Source organism: Scardinius erythrophthalmus (assembly GCF_964197995.2).
Source record: "Scardinius erythrophthalmus genome assembly, chromosome: 2".
NCBI lineage: Eukaryota > Metazoa > Chordata > Actinopteri > Cypriniformes > Leuciscidae > Scardinius > Scardinius erythrophthalmus.
The window spans coordinates 69,471,385-69,488,681 of NC_138222.1; the positions used below are offsets into that span (position 1 = coordinate 69,471,385).

Sequence of the window (17,297 nt, forward strand, 5' to 3'; positions counted from 1 at the left end):
GAAGATTTACGACAGTTTAAGTTGGAAATGTAATTTTCAGGCCTATGCTCAAAAAGTGAATAAATGGATTATAAATACAGCGTAAATATAATTTAGTAATATAGAATCCCCTAAAAATACAAAATATTAAATAAAAAACATGATCAAACTTAAACATAGTACATTAATTTAATTGAATAGAAAAAATCTGTAATTTTTGACTGACACGCGAAGAGCACCAGAGGGTTAAAGTGACAGCAGCCTAATCAGCGCTAACAGGCTGCATGAAAATCATTGTTTATTTTAGTTTTATCTTTGTTATTTATTTGTGCTATTGCTTTTATAATTAATAACTGGTTACTTGTCTTGAATAATGTTAAAAATGTATATTAGTAGTTTTAGCAGTGGTATCGAAATTAGAATCGAGAATTGTGAAATTTCACCTTATTATAATACAAGGATACATGTGTCAAAAAAAAATTATATTATCAATTTATTGCTTTTTTGGGGTGTGTATCTGTATCTATTCCCAGTGCTAGTGTTAATGTTGCCAAATTAATGAATTATGACATTAACTCAGCTCAATTCAAAAACAGTGTCGATAACAGAAAAAAGCTTGTAAAGCCATATATGTGTGTTTTTGTTGAAGTTTGCAGTAATAAACTTGTTAAATTGTGACGGTATTTGGCCATAAAAATCTAAATGTTGCAAAATTCATCAATTATGACAGAAATTTAATTCAGCTATAAGCAACTCTAGGGAAGACAAGAGTCATTAATCAACTCAATTCGGTTTAAATGTTGATTCAATTCAGTTCAATAACAGTATTAAATGTTACAAAGTTTCAACTATAAAGCTGCTCATCACAAGACAATCATGTCATCATTAAGCTCAAGTTGTGTTCTCATCTGACAGTCAGATAAGGATAATATTACTGATGTAAATGAAAGTAAAGTGTTAAACAGCAGCAGATTAAGGAGGCTGAGTTCGGGTGGATCCAATACAGAACATCAGTCATGAGGGAGAAACTCACCAGCCAATCATAACATTTGAAACAATAGTATGCCAGAACTTTAATTCAGGTTGCATGTTTAATTCGTGAATCTAATTCTGTAAAAATAGAGTTCCATTCCGAACAAAGCCCTTTATCGGACCAGACATTTCCCAGAATGCTTTGCTGCGGTGTTCAGGCTCACCTTGGTACTACGGCGCATAGGAGGCTGAGGGAGGAGCAGAAAACACACACACACACACACAGGGAAATACAGAGACGGGAAGAACAGGGCAAAGAGAAGTTGAGCAGGAAAGAGATTATAACATGAACGGATCAGGACATTAATCAACATCATCCCACAACCACAAAACACACAGCAATGAACTTCAACATGAGGAACCTTTAAAACACTGATTATACTGTGTGGGCAATGATGATTATAAGTGTTTTATTTGTCTATTAGGTCTATTATAAGTTCAAATTAAGATAATCGTTGCTCTAACTAAAGAAAAAAGGTCCCATTACAATAAGATCCCAGTCTGTAACATTAGTCGCATTACTAACAATGAGCAATACAACTGATTTTGTTCATCTTTGTAATTGTTTGTTAATATACAACTGTTCAAGCCCATCATAATATTATCAAAGACAACTTTTGATTTTTATAATGTATTAGTACATGTTAGATTTAACATTAACTGAGATTAATGAAGGCTTAGAAGTATCTTTCATTGTTAGTTGGTGTTGACTGATGACATCTTATTGTAAAGAGCACCAACACCAGGCCTCACTGCACCAGACAGCACTGAGCTATGCCGGTTTGGTGATTGACAGGTTCAGGTTTGGTCACCTCCACTATGAGATGAGTCTGTGCTGGTGCGGCCCAGAGTGTGTGTGTGTTCTCCACATGTTGAGTTCATCTGAAGGGCAGGCGTGTGTGAGACTGGTGACATGGGAAACATCCAGTAAGATGACATGCGATATGCGTGAGAACATGCCAACATCGGGTGCGCGAGTGTTTCAGTGAGGCGTCGGTGTGGGAACTGCAGTTTACTCCACAGAACAGAAAACCACCACAACACACACTAGTCCAAACCAGTCGATGGGAGAAGAACCAAAAGGAAATAAAGAGTGACGGTGAACAGTGTGAAATGTTGAAGCACACAGTCCTGATGTACTACCTTCTTAGCTGTCGGAGTCTTTTCATCATGTTAGCATACACGCACGCACACACACAGAAATGCACACAAACACACACGCAAACGCACACACACACACACACACACACACACACACACACACACACACAAACAATAACACATGCGCAAGCACACAGACACGCACACACACACAAAAACAGACACGCACACAAACACACACGCACACACAAACACACGCGCACACACACACACACACACGCGCACACACACGCACACGCACACCCAAACACACACGCACACACACACACACACACACACAAACAAACAAACAAACACACACACAAAAAGAGTGCATTCGAATGAACAAACACCATCTTCATAATCTTGCCTTATCTCGTCTTATCCTCCTCATTCCTGACCTCGCTGCGTGTTGAATTATGGGCGGCACTTCCGGTTTGGGGAACTTCCATTGAAAAAGACTGAAACGAATCATTTCAAACCATAAAGTTGCCCTACAAATAAAGCTGATCCGTCAGTTTGACGCTGTCAATTTCCCTTCATGATTTATTTTCTGACATCATGAAAATAACGTTAGACTTGGTATTATAATGTGACGTTATAACGAGAGTATCTACGGCAAGAGCTCTTCAGTCGCTGCTCTCTTTTCCTCACGATCGTTTTATTTGTTCCCTTTGCAATCCGCTGTAAAAGTATGAAAAAGGACGACACATCCTGCACATTTGTGGTCTGTTCTCCCGAATTTAATTTACGATATATTCCATTAATAATTCACTGGAATATGAAGAATCTCTCGTTGTTCTCCTCAAATCCTCTCGCCTCTTTATTTGTTTTCACAGGTAAATGCAATTTAAAATCAGTCAAAATGACAGAAATCACTTTGAAATAGTGTCACGTAATACTGAAGTTAATGAACATGTTTGATTAAGGCAACATAAGTTACATAATACAGATATATATATATATTACTACAGTGATATAATAAGACTCGCACTTTTGGGGTTATTTGGTCTGTTGAAATGCCTTGGTGATGCTTTACACTTTTAAATTTCCTTTTAATGTTCGATGGTTGAAAGGTGAGTAGATTAATGTCATCATTCTGACACTGTTAACGTATTGGGTTCACAGAGCGAGCATTTCACTGATAGTTTACAGCTTAACGGAAGTTACACCCATAATTCACGCAAAGCATCATGGGCCGTAGGAATAATGTGGATGTAATGATCCACACAAACTCAGAACGAAAAACACTTCAAGTTCCTTATTCTCATTTTCACACATTTCTAAATATTGTTTGTGGCTGATGAACAGAATCCAGGAGAGGAGACAGCGCACACTCACACCAGAGTTATCATCATTATCAAACATTTGGACACAAACTGTTTTTTGAAATTAAGCTAAAATAAATGATTATATGAATATTTTAAATTACATTAAGTATATTGTGTTAAATGAAAAACTTATTTTAGTTTAAGTTCAAGCACTAAAATGACTAATCTAATCTAAAATAAAATAAACCTAAATAATAACAAAATTACAAAAAAAGATAAAAGAAAAGTAAAAAAAATGTAAGAAAAAAACTGAAAGTATATAAAAAAAAGCCAATTCTAAAATATAAATAGAACTAAAACAGCTGATGAATCATACCTGCTTAGCAGCTTTGGGAGTCTCCTGGACTTCTGTAATATGGCAGAGAAAAGCACACAATCAGCATGTGTTCGGGTTAAAGCACACGCATCACTTCCTCCAGCAGGAAGTGAGGTCATCTCTCACCTCTCCTGGGCAGTTTGGGTCCGCTGGAGTCGGGGGTGTCTGGAGACGTGGCAGAGCTCCCTCCTTCATCCATCAGCTGGATCTGCAGAAGAGGAGAGCATTTATACATCTGGGGTCTCACCTGAGGTCAGGGATCGGATACTTGCTATAAAATAAAATAATTTGATTCCTCTTATCGATTCCTTTGTGTCATATCAATATGACTTCGTATAGCACTATAATATATAACACTAATCAAACAACACAAGACAGAGAAAATGCACTCGTTCTTCACTGAATAACTTTTGTGTAATGTATGTTTTATTTATAAAGTCCAGAGTTATTTTACAATTACAGTTTCTGAACCTGAAAGTCTTAAAACTCTGTTTATTTGAATCGTATCTTTGATCAGTTCTATCTAATTGTTGTGTTTTTATATGTTCTTTTTTGATTTCTTTTGACGCTTGAAGTTTATATTAGTTGGGCTAGTTGTTCTTCTATGGTGTTTTTAAACCTCAGGCAAACACTCCTCGTGTGAGTGTTCTTCAGTTCCTGATGATTTGTGTTCCAGGGTTCCTGCAGGTTTCAGTTAGTCAAATTTAAGACCTTTTTAAGACATTTTAAGACACATTGTCAAAAAATATTCAAATCAAAGAATTAATTTTATTTCAATGAATTCAGTAATTGAAAAAGCATTAACTTAATTTACAGATAAAGCAATCACATTAGTAACCTTCCAGACAATGCGTCAGAGAAAAGAACAGAATCAGATATAATTTTTTTTATAGAAAATTGTACTTTGCATATTATAGGCCTACTGTAAAAAACACATAATTAGTTGATTTTAGTTGATCATAGTTGATCATAACTAGAGATAAAATGGCATGAACATTTCATTTAATTATTATAGTGCCAAAAATTATCACTGTTATCACAGAATCCTGTTCAAAAAGTAGGCCTACTAATACTATACACAATGAAATCAATTCACCAAGTTTTATGTCGAAAAACAGCAAATAACAAATAAAATTAGCATCAATACGCACTAACATAAACATTAAAATAATACGATTAAAAATGATAGCCTAGCCAAATTTTAAAAGTGTCTTGCAACATGTTATATACTAACATGTACAAGTTCATATAAAATTGACAAAAAAGGTTTTTATAAAAAGATAAACCTCACATATTTCAGACTTTAATTTATCTTTTTTGACTCATTCTTTTTATAAAAAATGATTTAGTGACATTTACAATACACTTTAGCTTACCGTGGCGTCTGTCGTTGCTATGCAACTCCACAATGACAAAAAAGTTTTAGTGGCTAATGGATTTCCACCGCCGAAAAACGCTTGCTGTAGCTCTGCTACAAGATTTATTTACGGAGAAGAGAAAAACACCCGTAGTGTTTGGGTGCACCCGCATCCTTCATGTCTTTTTTCATGTCGCTGCGCCTGGAAATAAACGAGCGCGTCGCTTCTATTATAAGCGCGCTTACAGCGCCTACATATGAATGAACTTGAGCGCGAAAAAGAAGCGATATGTGAACTGCCTCTTGGCGAGCGACTTCGATACTTTTTTTGCTACTTTGTAAATACTTAATGCGGCTAGCGTTTCTGTAAATGATGAGGGTAAAATCTTTTTTAAGACCTGACTAAATGAAATTTAAGACCGCGGATGAAAATCTGGCTGTTTTTAAGACGTTTTAAGGCCTTAAATTTAAAGTTCAGAATTTAAGACATTTTAAGACTTTTTAAAGACCCCGCGGGAACCCTGGTGTTCATGATACTCATCTACAAATTAAAATGTTTTGCAATAGGACTAAATGTGAATGATATCTACGTTTGTCGTTTTACCTCATTGGACTCGAAATTAGGAATCGGAAACGTTAAAACTGAACCGATCCCCCCCATCTGAGACTCTCACCTGAGACTGTCTGACGAATATCCCATGATTCTCCTCGCAGGTGAAGTAGCGCTTCCCCTGCACCGTCCCGTCGTTCTTCCCCTTGGGCTCGTCCAGGATCACGCCGACCCACTTCCCCGAGGCGAACAGGGTGGCGCCGATGTACGCCACGGTCCCGCGCTGACCTTTCCCGATGACCTCCACCTGAGAGCCCACCTTCACCAGCCGGCCGCCTCCGTCTGCACTCATCCTGCTGATCACAGCGCTGGACAGCTGCACACACACACACACGCTGCTGTTATAAATCTACGGGTGACCGTGCCTTTTCGGTGAAATGATGCAATTGGCTAGTCCTTTCCCTGTGACGTCATCGTCATCGCTAGCCAGCAGGGCTGGGTATTGACACAAATTTTACAATTCGCTTCGATTCAATATTGTTTGTGGATATCAGGTTCAATACATGACACACTCAAGGGAAACACATCTCTTCACTAATGCTGTAACTATGGGAGTCAGTGGGAGCATATAGGCTTCATCAGCCTACTGTAATACTGAAGGTAAAAATGAACTGATTTGTATACAAACACTTAAATTACACTTTTATGTTTTTTATAATAATAAAGTTATATGAAATTATATACAATTTTAAATGGTGGCTGTCATAAAAAACTTTCCATATTTATTCAAACATGCTTTAAAACTGTAAGAACATTACAAATTATAATGAATATGGTGCATATATTTAACAAAGTGCTCCTCTCTAGAGTTAATTATTCTGGCTGACTAACGAGATTATGGTCACATGGTTTTTCTGAGGTAAATCCAGAGCGATCTCACGCCACTGCGCCAAAACGGTATTTACGTTTTTGAATTTCGTAAGAAAATGGATGTCATTTTAAATTGAGACTTTGTTTCATATCAATAGTAACAAAGCACAAAGATTAGAGCGATTAATTGGATGGGATGCGCGCTACAATGTTCCATTCATTCATCAACTGAAAACAGGATGACTAATCGATTCTTGCGATTTAAGAATCGATATCGGTTCGTAAAAATGAGAATCGATTAAAATCGAGAAATCAATATTTTCTACCCAGCCCTAATAGCCAGTTTTAGGTCTTATTTAAAAACCTCTGTTTTCTCTGGCTTTGGGATCATGAACTGGGGTTTGGAAGCTGCTAGAATGTATGATGTTGTATTCTGTAAAGCACTTCTGTTGTTATTAAACGTGCTATACAAATAAAGGTTGACTTGACTAAAGTAACTGCTGGTCATTTCCATTAGTGATACTGTTGTTATGTCCTCTCGCCGGCCTCAGAGCTGCTCTCGGCTGAACATCATGCGCTTCTGGAAACAATCGGATCTCTGTTGAGAAGACGACGAAAGACACTCGCTACGGCACCAAATCCTGCGGCTCCACATCACATGATGCCTCGCAAACACACACACACACACACACACCGTCCTGCAAACCTGAGCGACGGGACAACAGGAGCGACGGGAGGAGGATTCAACGACTGACCATTCACTGGATCGAGACCCTTTCCTGAGACCAACCGCTCAAACCCGGACGGTGAGCTTACTAAACATATGTATCCATTTATAATGACTAAACATATACATTTATAATGACTAAACATATACATTTATAATTACTAAACATATACATTTATAATGACTAAATATATATCCATTTATAATTACTATACATATCCATATATATCCATATACACATACAGACACGAGTATTAAACAGAAGCAAAGATCATAGAAATGACCAGATAATAACATGAACATGCTAAAAGAATAGAATTAAAAGGTAAATGTGACGAGTTCTGTCCACGACTCATAAACGAGGCGCGTTTACTCACGCGAGGAGCGCACGAGTTCCTCCTGGCCGCCGACATGTTTAATGTCATCTCTCTGGGCTTTGCATCCGAGCACTGAGTGTCGACTACTGAGCGCACCGGTCACATGACCAGGCAAACGCCAGCGGCAAGAGCATGATGGGAATGATCTGCAATCTCTGCTGTGTGTAAACATCACAGTTCTGGCCGACAGTCTGGAGACATCAACATATCTAATGTGTCTGAAAGAGGCTCTGCTGACGCGCTTATTAGATCAGAAATACAGTAAAACAGTGAAATATTATTATAGTGTAACTCAGCTGTTCTCTATGTGAATATACAGTACAGTGTAATTTACTCCTGTGATGTACAGCATCATTACTCCAGTCTTCAGTGACACATGATCCTTCACAAATCACTCTGATATCTGATGATCAAGAAACATTTGTGATTATTATCAGTGTTGGAAACAGTCGTGCTGCTTCAGATTTGTTGGGATCTGTGATACTGTGAAGAAAAAGAAGAATAAAATAGAAATCTTTTGTAACAATAATAGGTTTGGGGTCAGTTTTTATTCTTCCTTCCCTTTTTTTTTTTTTTTTTAAGAAATCACCCGGCAAGGATGTTCAATTGATAAAAAAGTTTTATTGTTGGAAAAGATTTCTATTCTGAATAAATGCTGTTCTTTTTACTCATCAAAGAATCCTGAAAAATAAAAATTTATCAGAATCATAAATGTTTATGTTTTATATATTCACATAGAAAACAGCTGTTTTACATTACAATAACATTTCACTGTTTTTTACAATATAAGCAGCCTTGGAGAGCAGAAAAGACTCTTTCAGAAACATTATAAATAGTCATGTTTCCAAACTTCTGATCGGTGCTTTTTGGCAGAATTACAGTAAATACTGTACTAATGTAGATGTGGGTTCAGTGTATGTGAGACTCGAGCACAGAAGTGATGCAGTACTGTAGGACACTTCGCTTGGAGAGCTTCTCCAGTGTGTCAGAACACCAGATGCTGCATCTGAGCTAAACTCGATGTGTTTAACAGACTAACACATGCTCGGTCAGCAACACCCGACTGTCAGTGGGTTGTTATTTAGCATTAGCTGTGATGCTAACTGGTCCGGTTTAAAGAAAACATCACGTTTTGTCGCTCGGACGCCTAAAAGAGTCTATGGTGTTCAGTGGAAACGCATTACACGCGTTTAAGTCTAAGTTTGTGTGCGAATGTGTTCATGTATTGATGTTTTTCTGATCACTTTTGTCGGTTATCTCAGGCAGACTCGCTCTCGCGCGAGAGTTTCCTCTGTTGTCAGGGAAACGAGCGGTAAAACCACGAGCTTACCTGAAGACGAGAGCTCTATGATTGACAGCTTCTCAAAACGAAAGAAGTCCCGTTTTTAATGTTTGGATGTTAAAGCGGTCTTTGACCATGAAAGCAGCGGACACTAGAATGGGCACAGGCACTCGCGGATGACGTGGTCACTTCCTGATTGCATCACGTGGTGCTCAGCGACGCCGCGGATTGGTCTGACCACTCTGCCCTCTGGCCACGTTGCGAATCTTGACTTAAAATATTAAACCATTCATCAAATTAACGGACGGATAGTATTTTAAATAAAGTTACATTTAATAAGTATGTGAAAAATTGTGGGTCAGTCAACATAACTTCTTTTTAAAGCATGTATGATTGTTTGTTTACGCATTTGAGTTGGACTAACCTCGATCAATTGAAGCTTTTTATTTAATTCGTTTTTTATTTTATTATAGGCCTATACATTTGATATATATTATTGAGGTTATTGTTGTTGTTGTTATTATTGTATATAATGTGTACAATTGTATATAATATGGACTTGCAATTAAACAAAGTAGGCGGGGCTAATTTGCATATTCACAGAACCGCGTATACTAAACGAGGCAAGGGTGTAGTTATGGCAAGCTATTTTAAGGCATACTTATTTTTCCAGGAAAAAAACGCTTAAATATGTCATTTTGGTGATCAAATATGAGTTTTAAGGGATAAAATAATTGACTACAGGGGGACTTTAAAGCTTTATCCGTTGTGCTGTGCGCAGTTGACCAACAGAGGGCGCTGCTCGACACACATGCTCAAGTCACGTGATCGTTTTCCGCAACAAACGGTGCAGTTCGCGCTCTTTTATTCTCCCATCGAAAACCGGATTACAATGAACAACCGCAAAGTCAACATCAACAACATCAGCAACTTTAAAGTAAGACACTTCTTAAGCACGCAAATAATGTTTTATACTGCGGTTGAAGTTTCAATGAGGAGAGAACGCGCGCAATGAGTTTCTAGGTGTCGTTGTTTCCTTTAAAGTCGGGATTTTAAACTAATTTCCGCCACATAAGAAAAAAACATCATGCTTTTGTAAATCATATTTAAAAAAAAATCATAAATGGCATACTAAATCATTTGAGATAAAAAAAACGATCACACAGTCTACCGAATATGAATTACTAAATATAAAATTATGAGTTATAATTTTTGAATTACTAAATATAAATATAAAAAAATAAATATAACAATTTGCAATTATGTCATACTAAGTCATAATTCTGAGACAAAAAAGTCAGAATTATGACATAAATCATAATTATTTTGAAAAACTTAATGAGAAAAGTAAAAATAACTACTTTCTATTTCATAATTATGATTTTTTTTTTGCCATAATTTTAAAATTTTGTTATCATTTTGATGTAGTATGTCATAATTTCTACTTTTAAAATCAATTTCTATTTGGTAAGTCATAATTTAGTCTTTTGATGTCAATTATGATAATTTAGTCAGACTTTATCCCCTGGTTTCACAGAAAAGGCTACTTTTTAAAAATGAAAGTGGCTGAGAGCTACTCGTATTAATATTTAAATATCTTAAGTAATGTGTCATATCTCTCAAATGAGCAAAACTACTACCTGAAATACACCTGAGAGTTTTTGTATAGCTACTGGTTCATTTGTGTGCATTAATAAAAGTCAAGTTCAAAGTGAATTAAACTGGAAGACAAACAGCAGTAAAAGTTCAAAGTTGGTCTTCATTCTGAACTAATATGCTACGTGAATGAGAGTGTACGCGAAATAACAAAGGTTCATGTCGGGACTGTAAGCCCGTCTATTGGCCCAATGGCTGATTTCCAATAATAAGGTGAAGGTTTCTGCGTGACAGAAAAAGGATGGGTTAAAAATAACCCAACTTGTGTTGTTTTATAACCCAACGGCTGGATCAATGTTGCACCAGACCAACAGTAGTTAATTTGACCCAGCAAGATGGTTTGGTCATTTTTAACCCAACAGATGAGTTAAATATTCTACCCAAATGCTGGGTCAAATTAATTACAATTCTACTATATATTTGTTATATAGTGTACCCAAATGCTGGGTAAAATTAACCCATATGCCAGATTAATTCAATTAATTAATTTAAAACACATTAAAGTACAATTTAAGAAAATAAATTCACTGTAAAAAATGATCGTGACTTTAACAGTAAAAGACTGTAAAAATGCTACAGTGAAAAACTGTTAATTGGTTAACAGAAAGTTTCCGTACTATATACGGTAAGTAACTGTGATAGATCTAATGGTAAATTTAATGTCATTTTACTGTAAAATACCGTTAAATTTACAGTTTTTGGAAGTAAAAACGAACAAGTCATTGTATAATTTACAGTGAAAAAACGTAAATTGACATTTTTGTCGAAATAACTGTTTCGTCATATTTTCTTTATAATCAGTGATGTACATTAGGGTTTTATGTTACATTTAATGTTATTAAATTAATGTTTATTGTATTTTTAAAATTTTGTGTGTTACCATGATGGTGTTCAGTGTGTGTGTGAATGACTCCATGCAGCTTCATATATTAGTATTAACTCTCTTGTGGAAGAACTACTTGTGATGAGCTTTGATTGATCATGTGACTCTCATTACTGCTGTGATTGCTGATTGTCAGCGTTTAACTATGGTACCAAACAGATATTAATACTTCAATAGGGCGGTAAATCAACATTATATCAGATAATGGAATACAGTTTATTACTGTAAGTTTTAAGTTAAATCTGTAAAACCTAAAATGTTGCCACTGTATTTTTTACGGAAAATTTCTGGTAGCCACAGCTGCCATTTTTTTCCGTAAATTTAACAGATTTTTTGTTAAACTACAAACCTAGAACAGAATACATGCTAGATTTATGCATATATTATGCAATAAACACTTAAACAACACAGAAACAAAACAACATGATGGAATCTTTGGGGGGAAAAATATTATATTACATTAATTAATATCAGCAATATGGTGGAACTGGTGCAGTTAATATCACTCAGGTAGGAAAACATTCAGAGCAAAACAACAATTACGAATGAACTGGCTGAACTGGCTGAACAGGCCTATAGTGAACGAATACAAATTCCTATTAAAAAGCTGCTATTAAGAGCCATTAGCTCTATTAAATACTCATAAATAATAACGGTGTGTGGAAAACTGAAGAACTGAGCCTCTCATGTCTACACTGATCTTACAAGTCCTCTAATTGTTTGAGGAACTTCAGCCTAGGGCCAGCTAATTAAATGGAAGGTATAGGAATAAACATGCATATTCCATCATTTGCTATTACAAAATATAATGAAGCACTGAAAGCCTAGAAAAGACATGTGCCCTATTGATCTGCTGGAGTCAGTTTGACACATTACATGGAAGCTATTGAAAAAAAGAGGAAATGATATTTCATAAGAATTCATCATGTCTGAAAAGGGCTTGAGCAGCAATGCAGACTTGATATGCTGTGGATGGGAAAGCAAACATTTCTTACCTTTAAATCTTTCGACAAGGTCTGTCAGCTGCCACTCAAAGTGTTAATGACAAAGCCGTCCACTGATCTGGAACAAACACAAAGAGAGCTTAAGCAAAAATACAGTTGCTATTGTATTAACTGTTCAGATGTCACCATGCAAAGCAATGCAGACTGACAAATGGTCTGATCCTGAGATATGCACAGGCTGCAATGATGCTGATTAAATTAACAGGACGCTTCAACCTTATTTTATTTCATTTTTATTTGATAGACTCGATTTAGTCTTTAATGCAAAATAATAATAATAAATACACCATTGTATGTTGAAATTTGGTATTGCATTATTTTGAGTAGGGTTAACACATACTGACCCTGTTAAGCTGAATAGTTGAACTAAATGACATTTGAATAGCACTATAACATCATAAATAAAAAAAAAAAGATAATCTTTTATGCCTAAGATTGTGTGTGCAAAGAATCTATAATTCTGTTTAGAATAGCACAGCAACACAATCATCATAAGACATCATTTCAGCTGAGAAAGAAAGGCAGGCCAGAAGGGCAAGAATGCTGAGAGTGAGGGCGCGATGGCTCTGGCACTGATCGTTATCAGCCGATAGGAGTAAAAGCAAAGAGTAATCTGTTGACTGAAAAATATTCCTCGCCCAAACCTCATTCCACAGCCTGTCACGCACTCTTCATGATCTGTTCTGACAATAAAGAGTAGTTTAAAACCACAGTTAACGCTCTGGTTTCTACAACTTTCACTTAGGAGCAAAAAACTGCCTTTAAACTTGAAAGAAATAAAGATTTGCCTTTTATCGTGATAATTATCGATATCGACTGATATAAAAAAAAATTATCGTGATTTTTTTTTTGGCCATATCGCCCAGCCCTACTTTTGCGCTTTCTCTTCAGATCGTTCCCGTGTGAACACAGCCACAGTCTGAATGGAGGATCTGGGGGAGGGAACACATCACTTTCCTCATAGGCTATTCTATAACTTCTTTTAGCTTTTCATTATGGTTGGGAGAATGAGACCATGTCACCAGGCGCACTGAGACACTTTAAAGGATACCAAACATGCATAGATACTTTTAGATGTGGCAGAATTGCTTCATATTCTTATTCTGCTGTTTTCACAATACATATCGTCTCGAAGCAGCTTTACAGAAAGTAGGCTACACGTGTCTACGTCACGGTTCTGTTGAACCAACATGCTATAATATGTCACTCGTTTTATGTGTGAATATTAGCCTAATATTCTTCAAGTAGTTTAATAAGTGTTCAGTTATGCATTAATATTTATTCAGGATTCAATATTTATTTGCCAGCTGATGATCAATGTCTTTCCTTTCAGTTATTAGGCCTAATATGGCAAATGTCACATCAAATAATGAATATTTGTGGAAATAAAGCCTTTGTCTTCAGTAGAACATGACAGGTTCCTATATCAGAGGCACTAAGTTCAAGCATAAAAGTGAGCAATACATAATCTTATTTCCTTCTTCCTTATCATTTCTGAGAAAAGTTTCTGTGGAAGGTCGGACAAATCATACAAATACTCATTGTCTTGCAGCATTGCATTGTGGATCTCAAAACATTCCCATACAAACGTCACTGGAAACCAGATTAACAAACACACACACAAACACACAGCCCTCGCAATGAATGTCCACAACGCAATCAATAGACAATTAAATAAACAGGGTTTAACCAGAAAAAAAGTTCAGTTCCCGAAATGTAGTTTTACTAGTCTCTCTTCTTTCTGATTTATTTTACCTCAGTACAGGATTGTTATATGAGTACTGTATCTCTAGTACTATCTCATATACAGTTGTAATCGATTTATTGGCAGGTTTATTGGCAACATTTACCGACTTTCAGCTGTTTGCAATGAACAAATCAAACAAAAGTAATTGAAATAGCTCAACGCGACAGATCGCAAGCACAAAAACGAGTGGCTTACTGCGCTTGAATGGTCAAATGATGTCTGAATCGGCCAGGAAAACTGCAATTCAAAAGTGTTTTTCACTCCTCCCAATGGAAAAAAATAGGATTATTCAAATAAATCTCGAACCACAGTGCTTTGCGGTGCTGCTGTTAACATTTATAGAATAATTATTAACTAAAAATGAAACAATATTGCAACATTTCGACAAATAAAATAATTATAATTTGATTTTATTTAATAATAAATTATTTGATCTGTTTTTACATTTTTATTCAGGACGATTTACATTTAGTTAGAGTGAATTATTATGTCTACATTATCAATTCTACATTTAATCAGAGTGAATTTACATTCAATTAGAGTGAGAATAAACTAAACATGTTTGAGTAGATCCTCTCGGTTTAAAATAAAAATTCAGCAGAAGCAGGGATGTTTAGGATGTTTAGACAAGAGGGAAATTATATATGAATAATAATTATTATTATTATTATTTTTTAATTTACGATTGGAATTATCATACAGATGTAAATGCAGTCATTCTGTTGGATAATATGTGTTAGTGTAAAATGGAAATTTATGGTAATTTTATTTTATAAATAAGCAAAAAAAAAAAACTCTATGGTGTAACAGAGTTTTATAACTAGACAAATCTCTCTGCATTAATAATATAAAATGCATTAATTATATAAAAATTACAGTAGTCCGTGTTAGTCCGGGATCTGAACCCGTGTCGTCTAAACGATCGAAGCGTAAGTTCTTCCACTCAGCCACGAACTCACTCACTGAGAAATGCCCAAACACGAGCGAGAGGCGCTCTTCATTCGTCTCAATAGAATAATCAACTTCATTGCACCTCATTTATTTTTGTTTGTTATTTTTGTAATTTGTTTGTGTGTTTTTGTCATGGCGCTGCTCCCCCGGGGAATAGGCTAGGCTTCTGTTGCCCACCGACGTCTACAATATGAGGCTATATTGTAGTCATCTCTATTTTTTTTACTTTTGATTCTATTTTTCTATTCTAAAGAAATGTTCTATGCTGTTTACCATAGTTGTAGTATTTCATCCTTATTGTTAATTGACAGTAACGCCACTTACATTTCAAAATGCTGCAATTGCTGCTGTTTCGCACAATGCCCCTTTGCGCACCCTGGCAGCCATTTCACCAATGACTTATTATGACTAATTATTATGACTAATTATTATGACTAATGCGACTGGTTTATTTTGGCAGCTTTACAGAAAGTACATGTTTACATCACGTTTCTGTTGAACTAAAATGTTATAATATGCCACGCGTTTTGAAGTTGAGCTTTATGTGTGAATATTAGCCTCATTGAGTCTGTGGACGTTTTCTTCAATTAATTTAATAAGTGTTCAGTTATCCATGAATATTTATTCAGGATTCAATATTTATTTGCCAGCTGATGATCAATGTCTTTCCTTTCAGTTATTAGGCCTAATATGGCAAATGTCACATCAAATAATGAATATTTGTGGAAATAAAGCCTTTGTCTTCAGTAGAACATGACAGGTTCCTATATCAGAGGCACTAAGTTCAAGCATAAAAGTGAGCAATACATAATCTTATTTCCTTCTTCCTTATCATTTCTGAGAAAAGTTTCTGTGGAAGGTCGGACAAATCATACAAATACTCATTGTCTTGCAGCATTGCATTGTGGATCTCAAAACATTCCCATACAAACGTCACTGGAAACCAGATTAACAATCACACACACAAACACACAGCCCTCGCAATGAATGTCCACAACGCAATCAATAGACAATTAAATAAACAGGGTTTAACCAGAAAAAAAGTTCAGTTCCCGAAATGTAGTTTTACTAGTCTCTCTTCTTTCTGATTTATTTTACCTCAGTACAGGATTGTTATATGAGTACTGTATCTCTAGTACTATCTCATATACAGTTGTAATCGAAATGATTCAAATGATTGGCAACATTTACCGACTTTCAGCTGTTTGCAATGAACAAATCAAACAAAAGTAATTGAAATAGCTCAACGCGACAGATCACAAGCACAAAAACGAGTGGCTTACTGCGCTTGAACGGTCAAATGATGTCTGAGAAAGTATAAGGGGTCACTAACTTTCGTTATTCTCCACTGCACTGCAAATGTGTCCTATGGTGTGACAGCAAGAACAATACAAAATAAAAAAACTCTTAATAATATATAGGATGCCCTAAAATATAGCCCATGTAGAAATATTTTTAAAAAATATAGAAACAAAATTATTTAAAAAGTACAGATTCTGAAAGCATTGATAGAGATCCCATAATAAAGCAATATAGCCTAGATTTACAGAAGTAAGGGACCGTTCGGTATTTATGGAAGGGGCCACCGGAGGAAAATAGGGGAGGGTCATGTCTTTTTATTCTTTGTTGAGGGGAGGGTCATCCAACTTTTTTTAGTCTAGGGGGAGGGTCACCCAACTTTTATATTCATGAAAACAGCAACATTTCAAAGTGGCTTGTTTGGTGCTATTTTTTTTCCATTTAGCTCCATGTTGATCTCGCGTTATCAGCCGTCCCCCTTCGATATCAGATGGGTCTGACCCAACAAAAATCCAGTTTGGCGCTGTTTGACAGTGCGCGCGCACTTCAGTTCGCGCTTAGAAAAAGTGCATCATGTCAGAACAGAACGCCAATGAAATGTTTACCCGGCAAAGCTTTAAAGCACGAGCAAATAATGAACTTTTGTTAAGTGCACAGTGTCCTGTGAGTGTAACTCTACCGCTGCATTATTATGTGTGATCTGAACGTAGGACTGAGGCGCCAGAACTGCTGCTGATAGAATGTGCGCTGTAGGGCGATACTGCATATTTTAGTTTCCATTCTTATTTTGTTTCCA

The 17,297-nt window shown here is 36.0% G+C and overlaps 1 protein-coding gene across 9 annotated transcripts in view; it reads right to left on the bottom strand.

Annotated features, from left to right (window-relative positions):
* Window positions 1-9,218, bottom strand: part of dctn1a (dynactin 1a) — a 35,441-nt gene extending 26,223 nt beyond the window's left edge. For 2 of the 9 annotated variants that reach the window (XM_081359543.1, XM_081359541.1), the window contains exons 1-6: window positions 7,680-7,737; window positions 5,830-6,081; window positions 3,925-4,006; window positions 3,799-3,830; window positions 2,155-2,172; window positions 1,176-1,199 (exon numbers count right to left, since the gene is read on the bottom strand). In XM_081359543.1, coding sequence (XP_081215669.1) covers window positions 1,176-1,199; window positions 2,155-2,172; window positions 3,799-3,830; window positions 3,925-4,006; window positions 5,830-6,081; window positions 7,680-7,727 — 456 coding nt within the window. In that variant the 5' untranslated portion in view covers window positions 7,728-7,737. Of the gene's footprint in view, window positions 1-1,175; window positions 1,200-2,154; window positions 2,173-3,798; window positions 3,831-3,924; window positions 4,007-5,829; window positions 6,082-7,679; window positions 7,738-9,009 lie in introns of those variants that run through there. The other 7 variants (XM_081359545.1, XM_081359542.1, XM_081359544.1 and 4 more) reach the window with 6 other exon arrangements.
* Window positions 9,219-17,297: the final 8,079 nt, after the last annotated feature.